Source organism: Garra rufa, chromosome 7, assembly GCF_049309525.1.
Source record: "Garra rufa chromosome 7, GarRuf1.0, whole genome shotgun sequence".
In the NCBI taxonomy this organism is placed as follows: Eukaryota; Metazoa; Chordata; class Actinopteri; order Cypriniformes; family Cyprinidae; genus Garra; species Garra rufa.
In genome coordinates this window covers 44,249,830-44,268,540 of record NC_133367.1, presented here as the reverse complement: position 1 = coordinate 44,268,540, position 18,711 = coordinate 44,249,830, and the positions used below count along the sequence as shown (strand labels likewise).

Here is an 18,711-nt window from a genome sequence, read left to right as displayed (position 1 = left end):
CATCACAAAGGCCTTTAGATTACGATGACCAAATTTGGTGTTGATCTGTTTAAATCTCTAGAAGGAGTTTAAATACAACACCTGAAAATGGCAAAAAAAAAAAAAAAAACGGCACAAAACTTGCAAAGAAATTTTCAAATAACAGACTTCCTGTTGGGTTTCGGACTTCGTATTGGGGGACTTTTTTGTAGGTATTGGTGTGTTACGTGTGTCTACCAAATTTCGTACATGTATGTAAAACAAAGCTTGCGGGGCACTTTGTTGAAATTGGGTAAGTGGAGCTATCGAGCCATTTTGCCACACCCACTTCTGAATCTTGATGTGATTAAATCTCTAGGAGGAGTTTGTTAAAATACAACACCTGGAAATGGTAAACAGACTTCCTGTTAGGTTTCAGATTTTGCTCCAAGAGACTTTTTTGTAGATATTGGTGTGTTACAAGTAGGGGTGGGACGATACAGGTAACTCACGATTCAATTCTGTGGCGATATGTGGCCCACGATATCGATAATATCGCGATTCACGATATCTACGATATTCAATATATTGGAAGAAATTTCATCAACGATATATCACGATATATGTGACTGAAAAAGAAAAAAATACCCATAATAAGGAAATCTTATGCATTTATTAATGCCAACATTTCCAACACTGTGCAAAGAAATATGCATTTGCATAATAACTCACTGCCTCCTGGTCTTAAATGTAAACACTGTACAGCTAGACAGATAAAAGTGCCTGAACATTAAAAAACAACATGAACATTAACTAACGTGTAAACCATGATACTGAAACGTCAGTAGTAAGTTACTGTAAAGTGCTTTATGTTAACCTGGACAGTGGTCTCATCAATGCATATTCTTCTTGAGGAACACTAATGCCTGTTTCACACACACTCCGTCTGCAGTGTGTATGCAGTCCGTGTGCGTTACGTATGCGATGCAGAAGCAGCACGGACTCGTTTTGCTTTCACACAGGACACGTTTGCAGTCCGTTCCTGATCCGCGGCGGTTTACCACAAACACACCATTTATCCGTTATTTTGATTTCAAATACAAACGTGCTTTTTCAGCATTGTGATACTCTTTTATCACAGTACACTAATACAATTCTAGATATATTCACGTTTAAACTCAACGTATAATAAACAACGTATTATTCAATGCACTTGCACAGCAACCGCGTGCAGTGTGAACGCTCTAATCCGTTAACAAGGGTGCGGAAAAAAATACTCAACGCATAAGCACTGCAGACGGAGTATGTGTGAAACAGGCGTAACTGATCAGCATGCGGGTGCGTCTTTGATTTGTTTTTCGTTATCTTCCGCCATTCTTCTCACTTCTCTTTTTTTCTGCGCTTCTTCTCTGATGTTGTAAGATAACTTGTGTTCTTCACTGGCCGCTGCTTCCGCCACTTTACGCCTATTTACTCGAACAGCGCCCCCCGCAAACAGAATGGTAGATATTGGGTAGTGACAGTGACACTGACGACGGGTAAATTAATCATTTGTGTTGTAATAAAATATCGATATTGGCCGTTAGTGTATCGATTATTTATTGCGACAGAGAGCACAACAATATATTGCAATATCGATTTTTTTTCCCACCCCTAGTTACAAGTGTGTACCAATTTCCTACATGTGACTATCAACTTGTGGAGAGACCGGACCTGGCGATGGTGAGGAAACGTGAACTATTCCTTTAAAACTGTACAAACAATGCTAGAGATTGTTCTTAAGGTTCTGCGTTGGGCATGTACTATTGCTTTGTTTTACTGCTCTAAAGCACCTTGAGCTTGGGGGAGGTGATATATAAATAAAACAATATATAAATCTATTCACCTGCACATCTGGCCAGGATGCTTTGCCCTCTAAAAGAGAGTCGAGAATAGATCTCATAACTCTTTCCTTGTGAGGCTCATCTCCACTAATTATATAGCAGGACGAACGGAGGCGCCGGAAAAACTCCACATCGACAGTGGAAGCTGCTGAGCCAGAGGGCAAATATGCCAAGTCCAAACAGATGGGTACTGAACTTGAATTTGCGCCAACAGAACCTGCAAAGAGAAGCAATAACATTATGCACATTTGGACTTCAAAGCACATTTATTCCCTCCCTTTATGCTCCATATTTATTCCATTCATCCATTCCAATATAAATCGAAAGCTTGGGGCCTTAGTTTTTTTTAAAAAACACTTTATAAAATGTAATGCTGCTATTCATCTGGAGCTGGTTGTGATTCAAGTTTTAGAATTTTTATTAAAGATGGTCACTGAACACCATTGAACAAACAGAATATATTCCCAGAGTTCAGGTCACTGGTTTGCACTGACCACTAACAACTAATGGTTGTAGTAGTAGCGTTTTTGAGGGCATGAACGTAAGGGCCTTATTCTGGCTGTTAGTCCAAATCCAATTTTTGTGCATATCTGATTGGAATCCGATCATATTTAGCAAGTGTGAATGGCAAAAACATTACATCAAATATGATTTTTACAAATCTGTTTCAAGCTACATTCATAACGTGGTTTAAATATCTATTGAAATCTAACCTCTGATCAGGTTTTGCATAGATTTTGCATGTCACTTTCTTATGCAATGTAAAATGTAAAAACATCAGGCATTGTTTGCAGAAAGTAAGCAGAATCTCTTTGCAAAAAAACAAGGTTGTGCTGTTTCAAAGTGCAAAAATTACAAATACTGCCCGCTATACACCTCTTTAAATAAAACTGCGCATTCAAGCTTCCCATGTTTCTCCTGCTGCCTCAAGACACAATCCAGCACAACGAAGGCATTTTGTCATATTGTAAGAAAGCATCTTGTCTGTTTGCTGGTCGTTTTTTAGCATAGGTGATATTTCGTTAAATGAAAAAGTGTCAAGAGACAAATCAAATCTGAACAGTTGCGATTAACAAGTGAGAACAGTCTGTCATTTAGATCAGAATCCAAGTGGATACACAAATAATCGGATTTGGACTGACAGTGTGAACACAGCTTTAGAGCAGGGGTCTCTCCAAACTATGCCATGGAAGGGTGGTGTCCTGAAAAGTTTAGCTCCAACTTGCCTCGACACACCTGCTTGGAAGTTTCTAGCATGCCTAGCAAGACCTTGATTAGCTGATTCAGGTATGTTTAATTAGCGTTGGCGCTAAACTCTGCAGGACACCGGCCCTCCAGGAACATGTTTGGAGAACCCTGCTTTGGAGACGCAAACCTATTAGAGAATCCAAAGTTTACAATTAGCATGCTAAAATCCTCTGAGATATATTTTACCTTTAAATTCAACCACTCTGATTCATCTTCACTAAAAAAAAAAAAAAAACGTTCTAATTGACCAGGCGAATATCCGGACCAATCCCCCACAAATGCACAATTCATATATTTCTGGAAAAAAACAATAAGCACTTACTGGATGAGGACTTTGAAGGCACTGGTCTAGATCCACTGACAGCATTGCGGGATGCAGGTCTGGTGTCAAGACTGGATGTTAACCGAATAGTTCCACTAGCAGACACCTGAGTACCAGTCTTTGTCCTGCCACTTTGTGTTACAATGTTTGCAGATGCAGTCTTTGTGGACACAGGTGCTGTTTTTTTGGTCTTCGATGTTACATTCTTAGAAGATTTACTCTGACCATCAGCCTCTGGGTCAGCCATGCAGGCACCAGGCTGGGGTGGCAGTGGTGGTAAATCCTTCATTGGGGCAGGTGGAGGGTCTTCAGAGACATGCTGGGAATTGTGGTGTGCTGAATGACTGCTAGGATGGCTGTGAGGATGGTGTGGTGGAAAGATGTCACTAGGGTCCTCATCAGAGTCCAAGTCCTCAGTAATAGATGGACACTCTTCAGTGGCTGGTGGCACATCAGAATCAGAAACGGAGATGAGAGAGACAGTGACAGAGGATGTCGTCTCCTGACCTTCCATAGACTGATGATCGTTACTACTGCACTCTGGATCCAGAGAAAGGTCAGAACTTGAGGCAGCAACCTCAGTAGAGAGTCCTTGTTGGTTCTCCGGAGATTTGTGATGCTTAAATTCACAAGGTGAAACCAGACATAGATCGACATCATGTGGAAGGATGTCAATCTGTGGTCCGAAGAGGTGATTCTCTGAATCATCATATCCGTGGTGACTATTATGAGATGATCTTAAAGGTAAAGACATATCTGTTTTTGGGTCACGGTCCACTAAATGTCCATTAGTGTATGGCAAGCTCTCTTCCTGTGAATGACAAACAGGCACTTGTTCAAAGGAAACCGATAAAGAATAGTCTACTTCAGTGGAGTGTGGGGAGCCAACCTCCGCAGGAAGGGATGTGATGCTGGGAGAGGCATCAGGTAGAGTATCTTTAAGAGAAGTTGAGGAGAGAAAGCTTGATTGTCTATCTTGTGATGATATGGAGCTGTTTTCTATATTGCTTCTTGAACAACCTGCCATCGAGTTCTTGCAGACTTGCTGACTGTTCCTGAGACCTACCTTGCAATCCTCACCAGAGACCTGAGAAGAACTGTCAGGAGATTGTGGGTAATGTCCTGAACTGTTCCTCCCAGAGTCTGTGGGGGAAACTAACTCAAGGGTTTTTTCATCCGAGCTTGTACAGTCTTTGAGGCATCCATCAAGCTCTGTTGGCGTGATATCAAAATTAACACTTTTCTCACTCTTTGCAAGTGGAGAGGGAAGTCCCATATCATTGTTCGAGCCAGGGGCCCCATCCATACTCCGAAACTTCTCTGGACTTTCATCAGTACCTGCTGTAGAGCCATTCACCTGCTTGTCATTGTTTTCAGAATTACAATCAGTTCTTGAGCTCACATGGTTGCCTTCAACATCCTCCAATGGCTCATGTTTATTCTCAATTCCCAACTTTTCAAGTTGGGCAGTAATGTCCTCAGGTGTTTTTGACTGGTCTGCATTTGAGGGTTTCAGATTGTCAGATTCCTTTTTGTCTAACTTTGGCTTCCCTTTGGCCAATGAATCCTTTTTAGGGACCATGAAGTCTTTCTTAAGTGAGCTATTCTTGCCAATTGGCTTTCTAGACTCTACATTTCCTGGCAAATTCCCAGTGGCTTTCTTAATGTCCTTACCAACGGTTTTGGTAGTTTTTTTGTCTTCTGGTTTGACCTCTTTCTTAATCTCCTTTTTCAAATCAGGTTTAATATCTTTCTTGGGCTTTGCACCAAGATCTTTTTTCACAGGCTCTTTCTTTTTCTCTACATTCTCATCTTTTTTTGCAATACTTGTCGGTGGCCTTTCCTCTTTCTTCCTAACTTCCTTTTTCTCATCTTTAGCAGGTTCTTTCTTAGGCACTTGCTTTTCAGGCTTAGAAGTTCTTTGTTTTACATCATCTTTTGGCTTTGCTTTTTCCTCACCCTCTTTGCCTTCTTTTGGAACAGTCTCAGTAGTGGGTTTAGTTTTTGTTTTAGTGTCTAGCTTTTTCAAATCTACTTTGCTTACCTTGTCTTTGAGTAAGGCACTACCAGGTCGAGTTTCTTTGGAAATACTCTTAAGGCTTTCCTTGCTCCCAGCACGCTTTGGTTGTTTGTCCAATTTTGATGCCTCAAGGTCCTTCAAACTAACTACAGGGTGTTTGAGGAACTCTAGATGCTTTAGTCTCTCTAAACCTTCAAAGATCTTGGATTCTGGAGTGCTCCCAGGAAACAGAACACGAATGATCTTTTCTCGAGGATTAGCTGGATGCCATACCAACAGCGCACATATGGACACCAAACACTCTAGAGGGATTTCTGAGGCTTTTGTATTCGGAGTGCTACCAGGCCAAGTTTGCAAGAAAGCCTCTAGTTCTTTGCTACCTTTGACTGGATTGAGTACATAAAGGTCTAGTCGACCTACACCCATCTTCTGGAAAAGAATTACTGGCTCAATGACTGGCCCTGCAGAGCGACTGAGCTGTTCTGGAAAAATTGACAATCTTTCTAAATGTTGTAATGTTAGGGAACCCTGATCGCAACTTCGAAGGACCCTGGAGTCACTCTGTAATGTTTTGAGTCTTTCTGATGCATTGAAAAATACTACCCCTATTTCTGGCGATATCAGATTCCTCTGCCAGTCTTCGTTGCTCTGCGATCCAGCGGACTCCTCCTCTTCTTGTTCCGCTGCTTTTCTGTTAAGTAGGCTGTTTATACCAGGTAAATTATCCACACCAACATGGGTGAGCAATACTGAGTCAACTCGGTCTAGATGTCTCACCAGTTTCCAAAAACAGGATCGAGAATCAGACCCCCCATTGACTAAGACGTTGAAACCATTTACAGCAAAGAAGGCAGAGTCACCTCTTCCTCCAGGAAACACATAGCAGCAAGGACGGGACAGTTTTAGGAAGCCAACTGTACTGGGTGGCTGAAGCAAATCAAAAGGCGACTGAGGTTCAAGAGACTCTGACAGATACTCTGTGAACTCTTGAAGGCCCTCCATCTCTGGAAGCACTAACGGAGGATTGGTTTTAATTTCTATATAATCTTGCAAATTATGCTTTTCTAACTGAGAATTTTTCCACATCCCAGATTCGGGACAGCTCAAAGTTAGGCTGGCTTTCTGAGTAGGATCTGCAGAGCTCAGAAGATCTCCAATCTGTTTTGAGGGTAAAAAATCTATTAGAAAACAGTATAATTAAAGTTAATTTACATGTAAATGGTTTGAAACATTTAAAAAGTAGCCACTTGTTTGACAAATAGTTGACTGACCTCTTCATCTGTAAATATCTGGATAAAGTCGTTTAGTGAAAAAGACCCTATTTGTAACACAAGGTCTCCAGACTCTTCAACACACTGCCCAGCAAGAATTAGCAGCTTGTGAAGAGACGTATCAGAAATGAGTCGACGAACCTATGAAAATAAAGACAAGCATTAACATGTGCAATGACTGTTACACTTAAAAGGTAAACTTTCAAAATTTTAAGAGGGATTAAAAGAGGACACTTGGCTGCTTCCCTGGATAGCAAATAAATACCAAGAGCAAATATAACCGAACAAGGTACTTCAAGGAATGTGTCAACACGGTCTAACGCTGAGTAAATACCAGTCAAATAGCTTTCATACATTTATTAGAGAAGAACTGCAGTGGACAGAGAACAGTGAAGGAACTGAGGGTGCATGTGTGTAATACTACTAGTAATAGCAAAACCAATATTTATCAGTTCAAACATAAGGAAATCAAGGTAAGTCTACAGCATAAAACCAAATGTTAATCTGACCTTGATTTAGGCTTGGGCACAACACAGGAAGAGCTAGAAATACAAAGTTTAAAACAAAGTCTAGAATCATGCAAGCTGCAATTATGACAGGACCTTAATGACATCTTATTTGAGAAATTGAATAGCCCAATAAAAAGATAAAAGTTGCTTAAATTTGTATCGTCAGCCATACTTAAATTAAAGCTACAAACAAGTTATACTAAGTGCATGTGTGTTGATATTAGTGTATTGCAAACTACACAAAAGCACTTTGACACTCACCTCTGAACAAACCAAATCATGAGATGGGTTGACTATCACTTGGGTCTCAAGCACATCCCCGCTGTGCTGCAGGGTCTTCTGGCCTGTGGATGGAGACAAAGTGTGTGGTCTTTTAAAAAGTTTGTGTGTGACCATAAACGGTGGGAAATTAGTTTATATTCTAGTACTTAGTAACAGGTGCAAAACACTACAAATAAAACAAATGTTTTAAGTTGCAATCCTAGAAATGCAACATATACTGTACATAGCAAGGACAGAGTTTGTGGTCACAATGATACTTGCTAGGAAGCCATGAGGCTTTTACTGGGTTATAGAATAGCATACTGTAGCACCTCGAGTTGAAATGCCCAATCAGAAAATTATTCACCAAGACAACGGTGCAAAGACTGCCACATCAGCAGCATATATGAATCGCAGCTTGCTGCATCACATGGGTTTATTGCTGTAGTCATAAGGTTTTATTCTTCTTCCTCAAACTTTTATTGTTCATGACAACAATATGATTTTGGTGCAGTGGATTAGGAAGTACAGGATGTTGAAGAGGTCACAAAATGGATGTTTAAGACCGGCTGCATGACATGTTCCTGTCCTTTCCACAAACAATGAGCAAATGTGAGCTGATGGTAATTCTAGCCTCTACTTTGCAGCATGACTAGTTGAAAACACATGGTAGGAAGCATCTCTTTCCTTCCTGTATGCAGGCGTAGTGCTATGACAACATCTTTGCAGTCTCTAGTTAGTCACAGAGAAGTTGAGAAACAATATCTATGGCTACAGGCTAACATGAGAGCGAAATTGTAGATTACGTTTTAGTTTTGTAGTCACACCAGATGACCTTCCAACTAAATTTAGACACAACAGCTGATCATTTTAAATATATTATATTGGTTACACTTATTTTCGGGACCAATTCTCACTATTGGCTTATAAACTCCTCCAAAATTCCATGCTTATTTTTTTTCTCTAAAATTTAATTTTAATTTTTTTTACCCCAATTTTCAATTTCTTATTTTCTGTGTTAAATTTTCTGGATTATATTTTAATGGTTTGCAAATTTAATTTTAGTGAACCAAAATCCATGTCCAATCAATGAATTTATTTTTAAAGATTTATTTCAAATTCATTATCAAAAACAGTGGCAATCAAATGAAAAGTGAATCAAATGGCATGAATTATTAAAAATAAATAAATAGTGCTCTATTATTATTATAATTTTTGTTTTGTTCATGATTTAATACACATTTATTATTGAAAACGGCAGTGAAAATTAATAAAAAACATGAACAATTTAGGTAATCTTTTAAAATGTAACCAGCTGAAATATTAACAATTTCATTATTAAACAAAATGCTGGAAAACCGAGTTTTACTGTTAAAATTAAAACATGGAAGAAAAATGGCATTCCTTAAAATAAACTAAAATTATAATAATTGATATAATACCAGTATTATTCTTTGAATAGTATTTCAAAAAACTGTACAGTAGTAACACATGTCATAATTTCTTCAAGTTAAACCTAACTTTTATTTTGATGCGTTATCAAAAAGAACATACAAAAAAACAGTTTTAAATCAAATTAGGGCTGGACAATTAATCGAAAAGTAATCAAAACAGAAATTCAGCACTTTTAACAGTTGTTAAGTTTAAGTATGGATTGGATTAAGGAATCTAAAATATGATTTAATATGTGCTTTATGAATGCTAATAAGCTACTAGTTAACAGTGAGAATTGGTCCCTAAACTAAAGTGTTACCATTCGTTTCAATATTAAAACATACACCTCCTATTTTTAAAACATCCCCTCTATGGATCCTTCTAGCCTCATTCAAAGTTTGAATTTGAGAAACTTCTCAATTTCAAAGTTATTTAGCACCACTGGTGCACAGCTCCAAAACAAATCCATAATTCAGCTAGAAATCGATGCGATGAAAACAGCATCTGCAGAAATCGAGTCGCAGCACTGTTGTTGTGCACCACCATAATAAAACTTTCCTTAACCGCCTTCGCCATGCCTCAGATCTTATCAAACAGTAATTATGTGAGCGGAGCCCTTCCCCTGCCACGCATTACAAACAACTGCAACACACACCATCACATCTGGAACTGAACACGGCTCCTCAGAACAGAAATAGAATAGCAGCATATGTGCAACTCATGTTGTGGAAGGGACACTTCCAGACATATTGGAGGCTCTTGTACAAACACGCACCCAGCTGGTCCTGTTCTGTGTCGTTTGTGTAAATAGGGGTGAGGGGTTTAATCTGATCTATCTGCTGCGTTCAGGACATTCTGCTGGGACCAGCTGCTCTGACAAACAGATCGTAGCCTTGTCTGTGAAGAGCTGGAAAGTTCAGCTGAAACCGTACCTTGACAGTATTTCAACTATGCTGCCCTACCAAGGCAAAGTGCAGTAACTACGCCAACACTGAAACTGAGAAAAATGCCTTTAAAGTTTTTACACGATATATGGTATTAGTTTGGATTTTGTTGTTACTGCCATGTTGACACACACGTTTCTCTGAAACGGGACAAAATTGAACCAGGAGACTTTAGCACAAGACAAAAACGTTGTCGCAAACCCATTTTAAGCCTTAACTCAATTTTGACCAAGTGTAGTTACTGCGCTTTGCCTTTGGAGGGCAGTATGTAGCTAGCAACACTATGAACTACTAACAAAAAGGAGCTTGCTACACTATACCTATATTAATAGGGACTAGAGCTGCCACTATCGATTATTTTGGTAATCGAGTAATCTGCCAATTGAGTGTGTGCGACGAACAACCGTATAAGTCCAAAAAAACAAAAAATGAGATAACCACGTGGCATTAATTGTATGTGTGAAATTTGTATACAGAAACAGTTTGGGGATATTTTCGCGCGACCAAGAGCCCGCATTTTAAACGTTAAAATAGCATCACGCGGAAAAACCGTCTATGTCCACAAAGAAGAATGGAGATGCCGCTTGCTGTCATGTCCGCTTCGGACATTAAAAGGCAAACCTCGGCAAAAAAAAAGAGAGCCGACATGACCAAATGGAAGGACAGAGTAAGGAAGGCTTTGAGGGATACTGGAAAACCATATTTGACTCGAAGAGGAGAACAAAAACCAGGGAAAAATCCACCGAACGATGTGAGTGGAAGAACCGTATATGTGATGTGATCTCTCTCTCTCTCTCTCTCTGAACGTGCTGAGGAGCGCTAAACACCGCATAAACAGTTAACCTATCAAAATAAACCACATACCATATATAATAAAGCTGTATTCATTCACATTTCCCGCCAGTCCTGTGTAAAGTACGGCAAGCAGAGTTTATTTGTTTATATATTTATTTATATTGTGAGATGGCGGAGCGCGAGAACAGTTTGAAGTTGTATATACACAGGTGCGCTGCGCCAGCTTTTCTAAAAAAACGACAAGGTGCACTATTGGAGCTATCTAAACATACATTGTATAACATTTAGCTATGATGTATGTCTGCATTGTATTTATTTATTTATTTATTAATTTATATATTGTTTTTTGTTAATAATTCATTGTTATTGTCTGTACTGTAAGAGGGTCTATGTATTGTACATTGTTCATACTGTATTTTCTGTTTTTAAATAATAATAACAATAAGCTTGAAATAAATGCTTAATATTAACCTGAAGTTTCTGTTACTGTATTAAAACTAAGATAAAGGAATCAGATCTTTAGTGGTTTAAAGTGATATAATGAACTGGAGTTATACTGTTATTCCACACTAACTGGACATATACCGTTCTTCCACATTTCAGAAATATAAATCACAATAACTTTTGATTTTTAATACTGACACTGAAAAATGTTATCTCCTTAGAATTGAGAAGCTTTTGTTGTCTATTTTCAAGTAAAATAAAAATATATAATATAATGTTCACAATCCAAATGAAAAAAATCTTATTAATCAAAATGTAAAAATATGGACTTGTATGGTTCTTCGTCTCAAGGCCTCAATTATTCTGACGATTAATCCAGTAATCGGATGATTATATATATATTTTTTTATAATACAGTAAATCCAAGTTAACAATAGCCTTTACATATATAGTACATGTATAATAGCAATGAGGCAATAATAATTAGCTCAAATAAAGTATTAAAAGCAAGTAGTCGTATGGTTTTATTGAACAAAACGGTTCAAATACATAATGTATTATAAACAGTAAAGCTAATGTACATTATGCATTATAACAAATGCCTGCAGAGGGCGCCAACGGCCTGACGATTGTTTTTTTTAAACTTTATTATTTGTTTAATCCTTGTTTAATATTGACTCAACAAACATTTAATTCAAACGTCCACTTAATATTTCATATTTGGCCATTTCTTTACGACAGAAATGCTGCAGGCACTGTAATATGTTGAATATGTGAAAATCAAAACGTGTAAACTCAGGGCGAGGGTTTAAAATTTTATTTTGAAATCGCGATGAGCAGTTAGCATATAGAGATGTGCTGATGTATTCTCCTGTGTTTGCGTAGGGTTATAAATGATATACCTGATTTGAATGTGAAATTAGGCTTTTATGGAGGAGCGAAATCGCACCACTGGAAAGGGGGAGGAATGGGGCGCAAAAATCGTTTCATCTCGATTACTGCATTTTCATGATCGTTTGAAGCAGAAATTGAAACCGAATTTCGATTAATTGCACAGCCCTACGAAAATCTATTGACATTTTCTTTAAAGAATAAAAACGAGACCAAAATGTTAGGGAGGGATAATCTGGGAAGAGATTCTTTCAGAACAAATCTGCTCACTATATCCAAAATGTACACAACCGCTATCATCTGTCAAACCGAACACTGCATTAACTCATAATGAGGGACGAAAAGACTCATTGATGCGGTGCTACACACAGTTTTATCATTCGAAAGTGTTTGATTATACATTAGAACAGCACACAGACAGCACTGTGGATATAAATCAGTTTCCAGGAAGAGGAAGGAGAAAACGCTTGACAGAGATCAGAGAGATCAGAGCGGTCTGCCCCTGACATTCCTCAACAGCTGCTCAAAGATTAGTCAGGATTAGTCAGCATGTGTGCCTGGAAATGACCGGCCCGCTATACCTGTCACATTCAGCCGGAACTGAGCCTACATCCAAACTGCCGGTGTGAACAGACAGAAAGACAGACAGGGTTGATGACAGGAACAGGCTGGAGGACAGTGGCCAGTGATGAACTACAGACTAGACACGGGTTGTAGTGGGTGTAAGCCCTTTGAAATTCCCCCCCAAATATTATAATTAAAATTGGCTTGAGAAAAAAGAAGAAGTTGGCTTGGGAAAGACAACTTACTGAAACGCTATTTAAACTTATTCTTCTTTTCCTAGAAACATGCTAGCAACTTGCTAATCATGCTAGAAACATACTAGCAACTTGCTAATCATGCTAGAAACATGCTAGCAACATCCTAGTCATGCTAGCAGCTTGATAATCATGCTAGAAACAGACTAGCAACTTACTAATTCAGCTAGCAACATGCTAACAACGTACTAATCATGCTAACATCATGCTAAAACATGCTAGTAACACGTTAATCATGTTAGAAATGTGTTAACAACTTGATAATCATGCTAGAAACATACTAGCAACTTGGTAATCATGCTAGCAACATGCTAGCAACAAACCAACCAACTTGGTAATCATGTTAGACGTTTTTATCTAGTTATTCATTTATTTTTTGCCATTTTAAATTTTCTGGATTATGATTTAATGGTTTAGAATAACATTTTAGTACACCAAAACATGCTTTATCAATTAATTCCATAAAACTATCAATTAAATAATTAACGTATTATTGTAAATAATTACAATTAGAGATGCACCGACTGCAATTTTCTTGGCCGATTCCGATTCCAATTTTTCAGTAAGTGTGACCTGCCGATTCCGATTTTTGCCGATTCCGATTTTTGCCGATTCCGATTTTTTTTTTTTTAAGAACTGTAAATGAAAGCATAGGCCTATACAGAAATATTTTCTTTAATTAAATTTATTTTATAATAAAATAAATTATTAAACATTACAGGAAGTGCTTTGTGCCTTCGAAAAAGGTATAAAATTAGTTCCTGTAACTAACATAGTATAGTTATACTAGCAAAAATCTTTTCCTCAATGTATTTTTATTTTTTTTATAATAAAAGAAATGTATAAACATTACAGCATCTTCTCATATTAAAATAATTTTAACAAAATAAAATGCTCTGAGCCTTGAAAACATTAGAAATAAAATATAAGTAACAAAGCAGGCTTACAAAAATCTACTTTTCTTCAATTAATTTTATATGGAATTTCTTTTTTAAACATTAATTACAGGATCATCTCACAACAATAACTTTAATAACAAAACGTGCACTGTGTCTTCAAACAGGTAGAAATAACAATGCCAGTACTAAATGCTATTACTTGAGAAGAGAAGCATTTCTGCCTTGTCACCAGTTAATCCAGCGTTACTACACTTCGTAACATTCATTCACATATTTGCGCTACACCACCGCATACAGCATCTTCATACACAGATGAAACTTACTAGAGAAGTGTAACATAAATGCATCTGTAAATAAATACAAATTAAATTCACGTCGTGCACGCTTTAATTACCTTCAAATGGAACATATGCTGGCTTTGAGCTATTAGTGTGTTCAGACGCTGTACGCGGAGGCGCAGCGCAAATATCTGAATGAATGAAAGTGTAGTAAACGTCAACGGATATCCCCTGCTATGGGAGTAGGGAGAAGTGAACACTGAGCAGGGACCATGTCAATCGGAACACAGTTCATTCGCGGAGCTTACTTCTATTTTTTTTAATGATTTTTTTATTTCAATTCATTATCAAAAACAGTGGTAATCAAATGAAGGCTTAAAACACGTATATAATGATATGTTATATATATTTATACTACAGGGCCATTGAATGCTTGAATCTGATTGGCTGACGAACGTTCTAGAGGTGTGCATTATATTCAGGGAAACGCACGGCGAACGTAGTTCCAGGCAGCTTTAGACCGCAGTGCATGTCTATATCACTTCGCCATACGATTTCAGTTATTTCAAAGGTCCTTACAGCCCAAAACAGCAAAATAACTAAAACCCACAATGACACTGGCCAAACTAATAAATACAGTAAACATCAGGATAAAAACGACAGATTATTTCCATGTTTTTTTCCACAATACATTACATTTTATTATGTACGGAAAGCACAAACTCTATTTCTCTCGCCCTCTTCTCACTCACCTCACAGACACACACACATAACGTTACAGTTTGCACTCGCGTTAGCATTCGCGCTAATGTTGTTAGCGCTGCTCTGACGATTAACAACTTAAAAACGACATGACAGCTCTCACTCGCGAGGTAACAACAGCGTGGTCTTGAAGAAAATGAACTTAAAGTTTAACTGTTAGTAGAGACGATGCTGCCAGTCACCCTTGAGAGACACAGACGTGAGAGAGGTAAAGTCATACACTTAGTTTCTCTCCCTCACTCTTTCCGTCTGTCTGCTTGTCTGTCGGTCTGTCTAAGCTTCATTATTAACGGCATTATTTTGCTATTAACAGCCCAAGCGTCGTTACTAGGTCTAAAATGACGTTTTGGAACTAGCAACGAAGCTGTTGAATGAGCTGCGTAAGAAATTAATCCTACTCACAATAGCGTTTTAAGGATAAAAACGGGACGAATGTCTTGAAATATATAATTTGATCGATGTCTTGAGGTGTGGTAACTGTAGTATAAGCGGAATAATTGACTTCGGGCCGTAGAATTCTACGAAATCACATGGTCCTAAGTATTCAGACCCTTTGCTCAGTATTTAGTAGAAGCACCCTTTTGATCTAATACAGCCATGAGTCTTTTTGGAAAAGATGCATCAAGTTTTTCACACCTGGATTTGGGGATCGTCTGCCATTCCTCCTTGCAGATCCTCTCCAGTTCTGTTAGGTTGGATGGTAAACGTTGGTGGACAGCCATTTTTAGGTCTCTCCAGAGATGCTCAATTGGGTTTAAGTCAGGGCTCTGGCTGGGCCATTCAAGAACAGTCACGGAGTTGTTGTGAAGCCACTCCTTTCTTCTTTTAGCTGTTGTGCTTAGGGTCATTGTCTTGTTGGAAGGTAAACCTTCGGCCCAGTCTGAGGTCCTGAGCACTCTGGAGAAGGTTTTCGTCCAGGATATCCCTGTACTTGGCCGCATTCATCTTTGCCTGGTTGACTTTCTACAACTTTCTCCCATCTCCCGACTGCATCTCTGGAGCTCAGCCACAGTGATCTTTGGGTTCTTCTTTACCTCTCACCAAGGCTCTTCTCCTCCGATAGCTCAGTTTGGCCAGACAGCCAGCTCCAGGAAGGGTTCTGGTCGTCCCAAACGTCTGCCATTTAAGGATTATGGAGGCCACTGTGCTCTTAGGAACCTTAAGTGCAGTAGAAATATTTTTGTAACCTTGGCCAGATCTGTGCCTTGCCACAATTCTGTCTCTGAGCTCTTCAGGCAGTTCCTTTGACCTCATGATTCTCATTTGCTCTGACATGCACTGTGAGCTGTAAGGTCTTATATAGACAGGTGTGTGGCCTTCCTAATCAAGTCCAATCAGTATAATCAAACACAGCTGGACTCAAATGAAGGTGTAGAACCATCTCAAGGATGATCAGAAGAAATGAACAGAACCTGAGTTAAATATATGAGTGTCACAGTAAAGGGTCTGAATACTTAGGACCATGTGATATTTCAGTTTTTCTTCTTTAATAAATCTGCAAAAATGTCAACAATTCTGTGTTTTTCTGTCAATATGGGGAGCTGTGTGTACATTAATGAGGAAAAAATGAAATTAAATGATTTCAGCAAATGGCTGCAATAAATAAAAAGTGAAACATTTAAGGGGGTCTGAATACTTTCCGTACCCATTGTGTATATGTATGTGTGTGTGTGTGTGTGTGTGTGTGTATATATGTGTCCTTTTTGCGCGAAATAAGAGGTGTGTGTAGACATAGAGACAGTAAAAGTGGAGTGCTGCAGGTTACGTCACGTGTAGAAATGGCAAGTGGGAGAGATAAGGAAGGCTGCACGGAGTTGGAGGATGCGCCAGCTATGATACGCTGTTCATCCAGCTTGGCTGTGCTTTCAATTTTATTAAAGGAAAGGATGAAGCTGATTGGTTGGTTCATGTCTCACAGTCTGCGGTGAGCTTGCGGAATTTTGAAAAGTTGAGATGTTTTTATCTCGATGCGGCGCGGACGCGCCTGGAAAAAACGAGCGTGTCGCACCGCGTCGCTTCCATTACGAGCGCGCATACCGCGCGTCTACATTTGAAATAACAAACTTGAGTGCGCAAAAGACGCTTCATGTGAACGGCCCCTTAGCCAGGTCAGTTGTGTGGGAACATTTTGGATTTCATGTTACCTATGATGAAGACGGGAATAAAAGAATAGATCGAACTGAGACTGTGTGCAAGCATTGTGGAAAATGCATATAATATGCTAATGGCAACAATTCTAATCTGAGAAGACATCACGCCAGTGTGTTGGTAGACATGCAAGTTAATTCTTCAGTTCAATCTTTATGTGCTAAAAAGGCACATAAATTCCTGTGGAGATACACATTGTCCTGTTTTTGCCAAATAAATGAAAAGCATGTCATCAATGTCTTTTCTCTTGCTGTATCAAATCTCCCCTAGCTTTCCTCAGAGATGGTCTCAATAATGTGCTTAAAGTCAAGTCCAATTCCGTTTGTGCATGATTACATGATATAACTTTTTTTTTAATAATGTATCCTAAATTGTGGATAATCAAGCTACATTTCATATGCCAAAGTAAACTTCTGGAGTGTTAAAGATTAAAATTAAAAAAATAAAAACAAGAACCATACAGAACCAAAAACCGTGACCTAAAACCGTGATACGAACCGAACCGTGGGTTTTGTGAACCGTGCCACCCCTAATATATATATATATATATATAACAATTCCGAATAATGAACAAGTGCTGGAGGTTTACGGTTCAGATTAAAACATAATGAAAATGAAAAGAAATAAAAAGAGGACATTTTTAAAAAGTACAGTATTGCAAAAAATAAAAAATAAATAGTACATTTATATTTGTTAATGTAAAGTACAATATATTTGTTAATTTATTTGTGAACTGTGTGATATAAACTCCCAATTGTGAGAAATAAAGTCAGAATTGCGAGATAAAAACTTAGAAACATATCTTGCAATTTGACACTTTTATGCAATTCTGAGAAAAAAGACAATTTTGACTTTATTTCTCAGAATTGTGAGTTTAAAATCACGCAATACTGACTTTATCAGAAATGCGTTTATATCTCACAATTCTGAGGGAAAATTGTCAAAAAAAATCTGAAATGTAAGATTTTTTTTAAATCACTATTTTTTATATAAAATAAAATGTTTTTGTGCTTTAATATTCATAGACACAAATCCACATTGTTCTTAAGTGTACAGCACTACTTTTGATTTATTCATTTAAAGTTTGCCAAATTCTGCATTATATTGTACATTGCACTTTATAAGAATATGACTTGCAGTGAAATGTAAATCTATAAATGTTAATTTTATGACTGAATTCCACGTTTCCCTATAGCTGCAAGGCTGTTTTGAACTTTTTCCCAATCATATCCAACCCTGCTGCTTTCAACACAGTGCCTTCATTGTACACGCCAAATCAAAACACTGAGAACTTGAGCTCCCTGTGATTTAACAGCACAAAAATATTAATTCTTAAACAACACAGACAAATAGTGCAGCAGTGAAAGGCAGTGCTGTTCTGGGCACAGAGACATTTACAGTCACAGACGGGTCTTTGAGTGGACGACTCTATGAGGTGACGCTCATGAAGGGAACGGTTGGAGCCCGAGGGGAAGTTCAGATCAGAGACGCTATTTCATCCAAGCCATGGTAGGACATATGAACCAAATCTTATCTTAATCTTATTTTACTTCAAAGTGCATCATATTTATAGCTTAATTTGCTGGATTTAAAGTCAATACCATTTTGTAATGTCCATTTATGATAAACCAGTGCATTAAATGCATACTTATGTCACTGTCACTAATATACATAAAACAAATTCAATTCAGACAGTGAACCAAAAAAAGACTCAAAACAGCAAAACTATTAGGCACAAAATTACAATTAAACTAGATAAAAAAGTTTGTCAAGGCAAAGTTTAAGTTGGCTTAACTTAATCAGAAAGTGTGAACAACTTTAAGTTT

The 18,711-nt window shown here is 38.1% G+C and overlaps 1 protein-coding gene across 1 annotated transcript in view; it reads right to left on the bottom strand.

Annotated features, from left to right (window-relative positions):
- The window catches only part of map1sa (microtubule-associated protein 1Sa), a 35,917-nt gene that overhangs the window by 2,285 nt on the left and 14,921 nt on the right, over positions 1-18,711 (bottom strand). Inside the window, exons 3-6 of the mRNA XM_073844240.1 lie at positions 7,473-7,555; positions 6,703-6,843; positions 3,412-6,589; positions 1,844-2,058 (exon numbers count right to left, since the gene is read on the bottom strand). Of these exons, the coding sequence (XP_073700341.1) occupies positions 1,844-2,058; positions 3,412-6,589; positions 6,703-6,843; positions 7,473-7,555 (3,617 nt within the window). The remainder of the gene's footprint in view (positions 1-1,843; positions 2,059-3,411; positions 6,590-6,702; positions 6,844-7,472; positions 7,556-18,711) is intronic.